Source organism: Chlorella variabilis (genome assembly GCF_000147415.1).
Source record: "Chlorella variabilis unplaced genomic scaffold CHLNCscaffold_2, whole genome shotgun sequence".
In the NCBI taxonomy this organism is placed as follows: Eukaryota; Viridiplantae; Chlorophyta; class Trebouxiophyceae; order Chlorellales; family Chlorellaceae; genus Chlorella; species Chlorella variabilis.
The window spans coordinates 2138369-2145444 of NW_005435086.1; the positions used below are offsets into that span (position 1 = coordinate 2138369).

At 68.7% G+C, this 7076-nt stretch overlaps 3 protein-coding genes across 3 annotated transcripts in view; 1 reads left to right on the plus strand and 2 right to left on the minus strand.

Moving 5' to 3' along the window:
* The window catches only part of CHLNCDRAFT_138128 (hypothetical protein), a gene marked incomplete at both ends in the record, with an annotated part of 2743 nt that extends 1790 nt beyond the window's left edge, over positions 1–953 (minus strand). Inside the window, 3 exons of the mRNA XM_005851538.1 lie at positions 194–323; positions 481–672; positions 835–953. Of these exons, the coding sequence (XP_005851600.1) occupies positions 194–323; positions 481–672; positions 835–953 (441 nt within the window). The remainder of the gene's footprint in view (positions 1–193; positions 324–480; positions 673–834) is intronic.
* A 670-nt stretch (positions 954–1623) lies between these two features.
* Positions 1624–2352, plus strand: CHLNCDRAFT_138129 (hypothetical protein; the record flags this gene model as incomplete). The annotated part of the gene is made up of 4 exons (XM_005851242.1): positions 1624–1685; positions 1798–1918; positions 2052–2138; positions 2290–2352. The coding sequence occupies 4 exons, from the start codon at positions 1624–1626 to the stop codon at positions 2350–2352; spliced, it is 333 nt and encodes a 110-aa protein (XP_005851304.1).
* Positions 2353–2685: 333 nt separating this feature from the next.
* Positions 2686–6247, minus strand: CHLNCDRAFT_138130 (hypothetical protein; the record flags this gene model as incomplete). Its single annotated transcript, XM_005851539.1, has 11 exons — positions 2686–2894; positions 3056–3229; positions 3402–3520; positions 3676–3752; positions 3882–3995; positions 4218–4407; positions 4806–4968; positions 5141–5304; positions 5471–5595; positions 5835–5887; positions 6001–6247. 11 exons carry the CDS (start codon positions 6245–6247, stop codon positions 2686–2688), a joined length of 1635 nt encoding a protein of 544 aa, XP_005851601.1.
* Positions 6248–7076: the final 829 nt, after the last annotated feature.

Below are 7076 nucleotides of genomic sequence, written 5' to 3' on the forward strand. Positions count from 1 at the left end.
GGTGTCCTGGGGGGGGGGGGGGTGGAGGGGGGGTGACGACGTGTGTGGGGGTGCGTGAACACGTATACGGAGGCAGCCAGAGGGGAGGAGAGCCAGCCGGGAGCTGGCAAAGGGTGCGGCATCGCGCGCCGCTCCCCCGCGCACACGTGCGCGCGGGGTGGCATGCTTGCCCAGCCGCGTGCCAGGGGCGCACCTGGTCTGTGAAGGCGTCGAAGCCGCGTATCCAGTAAAGAACGTAGTCCACCACCAGGCTGGTGGCAAAGTAGATGATGGGGATGGAGAGCGCCACGGGCTTGTGGGGGCCCAGGCTGGTGCGGCTGATGCTGCAGGGCGGGGCGCACGTGGGCACAGCGGGGCGGGCAGGCGGCGGTCGGGAGAGGCGGTGAGGGAGACGGGCAGGGGTGGGGGTGGTGGCGCTTGGGCAGGCACGTGCCGCGCGACCGAGGGCATGCCACCGACAGCGGACGGCCGGCGGCTCACCAGAAGCCCGCGGCCACCAGCAGCAGGATGCCCATCCAGTAGGAGACCGCCAGGTCAGCGAAGAAGATGTAGGCTCCCAGCGTGGCGTGGTTCACGTTCTGCCCGCTGCTCTGCGCTGCCAGCACCACCAGCACCACCTCCTGCACCACAAACAGCGCCGCGGAGCCCACCAGCGCCCAGTACAGCTGGAACCTGCGGGCAGGGCGGCGGGCAGGCAGCAGGGGCCGGTGGGACGGCACGGCACGGCACGGCACGGCACGAGAGGCAGGCTGTGGGGAAAACCAGACGAAGCACGGCACAGCAGGCGGGCGAGGCAGCGGCGGCGGGGTGACGCCAGCCGCCCGCGCCACGCACCCTCTGCTGTGCACTGCGCGGTGGCGGATGCCGTCCACCAGCGCCGCCACCAGCAGCACGATCCAGAGCAGGGCGCGGGGCACCACATAGGCCATGTTCAGGTACACGCGGGCCGCCATGGTGAGCAGCGCCTCGCAGCTGTGCTGTCAGGCCCAGAAAGACCCTGCCGGGCGCCTGCAGACGCCAGACGATGGTTGAGGTGTGAGCAACAGAGCAGCCACGAGGCAGAGGGAAGGGCGCCAGGTGCCAGCGTGCTGCCGCCCACGCCCTGCCGGCCGCCCGACGTGCTGGCTTGGCAGCGTCCTTCGCTCCCCCCCTGCTGCGCGATCCTGCGTCTACATACGCGGCGTCTACATACTACCTGCTGCTGCCTGTGCAGTCCTAGCTCGCTGCTGTCGGAGACGGCGCGTTCGAGTGGCAGCTGCTGCGATCGCTCGCTGGCAGACGGCGCACGCCGGTGATCGCTGCTGGCGGGGTTCCGACGCGGGGCGAGCCGCAGCGCTCACCACAGAGTGGAGGCTATGCTCTGCGAACCCCAGAGGCCCGAGCTCAGTGCAGTGCTTTGCAGTTGCTGGTCTGCTTAAAGCCTTCAGCCAAGACGCAGGAGCAAGGCAGCTCTGGGAGGTTCTCCTCCCGCCAGCTGGACTGCGCAGCACAGCACGACCCGTATGTTTGTGTGCATTCCGGGCATTGGCTGGCATCAGCAGCAGGCAATTGAGCATCCAGCACAGCCCTGGCAGCAGCCAGAACGGGGCCAGCGGGAGTCGGGAGGCGGAGCGTTGACCAAAAATGGCGGAGGTGGCTGTAGCAGAGGAGCCAGAGTATAAGCGGGACATGGAGGCGTTCTACAGGTGGCAATTCACTAGCCGCCGCTGCGCCTTCGCCCGTGCCGCCATCAGAACCTGCGATGCCGCCCCGCCGGTTTTGTCGCTCCACCACCGACTGCCGTCCTTTCCCCCGCAGGATGGCCAAGTACCCGCTGGTGGCGTCCTCTGATTGCACTGCGGACATGAAGACGGAGGCGATGGACGTGTGCATCTCCGCCTGCGAGCGGCACCCGGTCGACCTGGAGAAGTGCACGCAGGTGGGGAGTTGCTGCTCCTGCTTCCCAATCCACCACACCGAGCACAAACTGGGGCAGGACCATGACCAACCTCCCCAGGCAGCGACACACTTGACATGGGTGGAACACTGTGGCACCCCGCCTGTGAGAGCAGATGATCAAGGATGGGTTGGACAAGCGCTTTGGCGGGCCCTGGCACGTGGTGGTGGGCAAGGCCTTTGCGTTCCAAGTCACGTACGAGGTAGGGGCATGAGTCAGGCTGCGCCAGGGGATAGGCAGGCAGGCACCGGGAGCCCGCCGCACGTGCTCGTGGGGGCCAGGCAGCAGGGAGGGCTCTGCATGCAACAGTTGGGCGCTCTTATTTGTGCAGCGCCACAACTCCCCTGCCGCAGTGCAAGCACTTCCTTCACTTGTTTGTTGGCGGAACGACGGGGGTGCTGGTTTGGAAGCTCTAGCAGCTCGCCAGCCCCATGCCGCAGCACCTGGCTGGCGGGAGCTGCGCCTCCAGGGGGCAGGAAGCCCCGGACCGCGTGATGGGGCACCTGGCAGCAAATGTGCCCAGCTGCAGCGACCCCGGCTGACATTACATTGCAACGGACGACGGGCAGGATGACCAGGCACAGGTGTAATTGCATGCTCACCAGGCAGTAGTGTGGGCATAAGCAGCAGAGGAACAAGAAGCCAGTAGCGGGTTCAAGTGGGGAGCGTGACGGCCACAGGTGTGACGCATTCGGTGCATGCAGCGGCTGCCAGCGCCGAGGCTGGCTGAGGCGCAGGGGCCCTCAGGGCTACTCGCCGGGGCGGCCATCGATGAAGCTGACGCGAGGGCCCACGGTGCCCGCGGCTTGTGCCGCGGTGGGCGAGTCGCTGGGCGTGGCCTCCCAGACCTCTGCCGAGGGCGCCATGGGCAGGGAGGGCAGGGGGGGGGCGTAGCCGGAGCGGGTGCGCTGCGAGCGCAGCGCCAGGCGGCGGTCTCGGGGGTAAGTGACGTGCAGGCCTGCGGAAGTGCAGCGCAGAGCAGGGTGGGGGCCGTTGGTTGGGGGTCACAGGCTGCTGCTGGTGCGCAAGAGGGAAGCGAGCGCTGTCACAAGGGCAGGGTGCGGGGCGGCACGCGGCTCGCTGCTGGCGGTGGCTGTTCTCGCCGCCTGCGCCCCTCACCAGAGTACAGCAGGCAGCAGAGGGCCCAGGGCACGGCGGTGCAGATGACAATGGCGTCGCCCAGCGCCTGTGCCCGCTGCGCATCCGTCTGCCCGCCGCCGCCCTCCGCGCTGTTGAAGCCCAGGCGCTCCGCCAGCCAGCCCACGACCGGCGCGCCGCAGGCGGCCACCGCACCTGCGGGCCGGGTGGCGGTGTGCCAGGGGCAGCAGCAAGCTGTGGGGCTGCCTGTGCTGCCGTGCCGCACACGGCACGCACAGGCCAGCCAGCACAGTGTTGGGCAGGGCAGGCGCCAGGCAGGTGCTGAGGCCACAGGGCAGGCGCTCTTGCAGGCAGGCCCCCAGAGCACTGGCAGCCAGCGGGCGGGTCCCGCCTTCAAAGGCTCGGTCGAATGAGTAGACCAGGGAGCGCAGCTGGCTGGGCACCACCTCTGCAAAGATGGGGGAGGTGCAGGCGGCGCCCGCCCAGCTGCAGGGGGCGCGGGCAGGCACAGCGGGCACGGGGGGGCGGGTATTTGAGGGTGGCAGCAAATGGCGGCGGATCATCCCGGCAGCCCCCATTCAATACATGCAAGCTTATTGTGCATGCTGCTGCCGTGCTGCGCCGCGCCCCTCGCCGCCCACCTGATCATCAGCCCCCAGATCGTGAAAGCCACGCCGTACAGCGCCACGATGCCGCCGCTGCTGCCCATGGGCAGGAGCTGCGGGCAGGGGTGGGCGTGCACAGGGTGGTGTGGCGATGCGGCAGCAGATGCAGCCGGGCAGGCATTAAGCGGCGCCCCCTGGCCGGCCATTCCACACGCACACCATACAACACGCGGGCACCCCACCTTGAACACGGCGATCGACAGCGGCACCCCCAGCCCCACCGACACCTGCGCCACCGCCACGCGGCCGTGGCTGGGGTGGCGCCGCGCGGCCCAGTCGCCGATGAAGCCGCCCAGCTGCACGCAGGGCATGGGCAGGAGCGGGAGCGGCTGCCGCGTCTCAGGCCAGCCCGCTGCATGACAGTGCGAGCAGCAATCGCTCAGGCAGGTCTGGCCCCGGCGCGTGCCGGCGGCGGCTCGTGTGAAACATGCAGGCGGCGAGGGCGCGCAGGCCGCATGGCGTGGGCGCGAGCGCGCCTGGGCTCCGAACGCGGTGCCACCCAGGAACAGGGCCGCCACCAGCGAGGACTGGAAGTCTGAGAAGCCGAGGAGCTGGAGGTAGAGGGTGTTGAAGACGAGGGCGTTCCAGGGGGTGCTGCCCACGATGCCCTGGGTGACCACGATGACAAAGGAGGGCACCGCCAGTACGGAGGAGATGTCGGCCAGCATGGCGCGGGGGGTGGCCACGGCCATCAGGTCAGGGTCCTGCCTGCACCCCCCGGGGCGTGTTGCTAGTGTGCGTGGGCGCGCGCAGGGATGACGTAATGGGTGATGCATGGCTTGGCTTGGAGCAGCCGTGCGCGGGTGCGCACATGGCAGCTGATGGGGCATGCCCACAGGACGCCACGCCACGCCATGGCGGCAAAGAGCCCTGGTGTGCGGGCCGAGGAGCACGAGGGGCAGCCACCACCTGTACTGCGGGTCCTCCAGCTTGTACCGCGGGTCCACCGCAAACAGCAGGTTGAGCACGCCGATNAGCAGGCTGACCGCGCCCACTGGAAGGCGGGACGCACTGGGCAGGGGAGGTGAGCGGGCACCGCACCCAGGCCCGTACGCCCGAGCCCATCAGGCAGCAGGAGACTAGCCTGGTGCAAGGCATCGGCCGACCCGCCACTGCGGACCCCGCGCTTGCCTGTGATGAAGGCCACCCGCCAGCCTTGCATGCCAAAGGGGTGCGTGTGGCCCATGTTGGTGGCAAACAGCGCGCCCAGCATGCCGCCCAGCGCGCTCGTCAGGTACAGCGCGCCAAAGGCCTTGCCGCGGCTGAGCGCTGCACGTGGCACAAGCGAGGCCGCACCGATCAATGCAGGGCAGGCGCATCGCCAGGGCAACACAACGCATCAGCGAGGGCTGCTGCCATCTGCGCGAGCGCCGAGCTGAGCGCGAGCTCCGAGCGCGCCGCCTCCGCGCCTGCTTGCGCCCCACCGCCTCCGCCCACCCACCTGAGAAGTAGTCTGCTATGAGGGACTGGGCGTTGGGGAGCAGCAGGCCCAGGCCCACGCCGTTGAAGGCCCAGAAGGACATGCCTGTCGCCACGGTGTTTGTGAAGGCAAAGCCGATGGCCATGACCCCCCACACAAAGCAGCCGGCAGCCATCACGTGCGCCCTGCACGCAGGCGGCGCCTCGCACCGCACGGGCAACGCTTGGGGGAGAGTCGCTGCGCGGGTGGCCACCAGCTGAATGCCTGCACCACCGTGCGCTCCAGCTTGCCCCGCTGCCGGTCCCCCACCCAGCCCGCGCCCCAGCCTGCTGCCCGCCCGCCTGCCCCCACCTGTTGAGGTAGTGGCCCAACAGGCCGCCGATGGGGGCGCATACCGCTTGCACGAGCGCGCAGGCCAGCGTGATGAAGCCCAGCTGGCGGGGGGAGGCGCGGAAGCTGCGCCCCACATACTGCGGCTCGGGCGGCGCGTGGAGGGCAGGAGCGGGAAGGCGAGGGGGCAGGTGAAAGGGCAGGGGGTGGGGCGCATTCCTCTTCTCCGCTCAGAGTGCGGGGGCTGGGCGCCGGCTTTCTGCTGCGCACTGCAAGCCGCTGGCAGGCAGGCATGCTGGGAGGCCAGCCAAGGGTGCCGCCGCGCGCGTGCCTTGTACAGCGCGGGCAGCGTTTGCTCGTTGCAGCGCTCCAGGATGCCAGCCACGTTGACCAGCACCGTGGTGCGGGCGCGCTGGTCGTACAGGGTGCGGTACTTGCCTGCAGGGGGAGGGTGCAGGGGAGCAGGTGGCACCGGTGGCGTGGAGAGGGAGGAGGCCGGCGACGGCGGCAGCGCCTCGCACGCAGCGCCTGCGCCTGCGACGCCTCCTCACCGTGCTTGTCACGCAGCACGCCCCCCGCCTTCTTGGCCGGAGGCAGCCCGCCGCCGCCCTCGCCGCCGCCAGACGCCGGCGCCGCGTTGCGGAAGGGGGTGGGGAGGACGAAGGACGCAGATCTGGCGGCGGCGGTGCTCGCCGTGGTGGTGGTGCCGGCGGCAGGCACAGGGATCAGGGGCTGTGCCAGGCCCTCCTCCCCCCTGCGCTCCTGCTCATCCAGCCAACGCTGCTGCTTCAGAGGCATGCTGTTCAAGCCTCCGTGCTGGCTTCGACCGGTTGCTGGCAGCGGGCAACCTATTGGTCGTCCAAGGAGCCAGCAGCCACAGCACTGCCAGCGGCTCCTCCGTAGCAGAGGATGGAGTGAAGGGTGAGGTGCCAGGTTCCAGCTGGATCCACAGCGCCAGCGAGGCACAACCTTCCAACTGCTGCAAGATCGCACAGGAGTATGGAACATGGGTTCTGGCGCGCTGCATCTGGCCACGCATCCACGGCCCACCTCCAACAGCCTGTGCAGCATACATGGCCAGTGCCCGCCCAACTCCCGCCGCGCTCAACCCTCATGCCTGTGTTGACTGTGAAAAAATCGCGTTACATGCTAAAAACAGCAGTAAAAATGGGGTATCGTGGCCCATGCGCGCAGTTTGGTTGTTTGAATTTCGATCGGAGCCAGAATGTGGCTGGCAGGCGGGACAGAAGAACAGAGAAGTGGCACTGGATGGATTCTCAACATGAGGCCACGTGACAGTGCAAAGTGATTCCTGAAAAACTGGTACAGAGAGGTGCGCCGAGGTTTGCGCCGAGGTGCTGAGGAGAGTGTGGGGCTGTGCCAGACATGGCGGGCTCAACCAAACGGGGTGAGCAACCTGAGTGGTGCGATGCTGGGCGGCAGGGACGCGGGCAGCGTGGCGACATGCGTCGGACCCGGCGGGCCATCAAAGCGGAGGAGGGGCAAGGGGAGGGGAAGCAGAAAAGCGAAAGTGGAAAGCGCGCCGGCGAAGAGTGTAGATTGGTTTCCATTCAGGCAACGGGGGCAGGGAGGGTGCGTTGGGGAGGATTGGTGGGTGCAAGTGGTG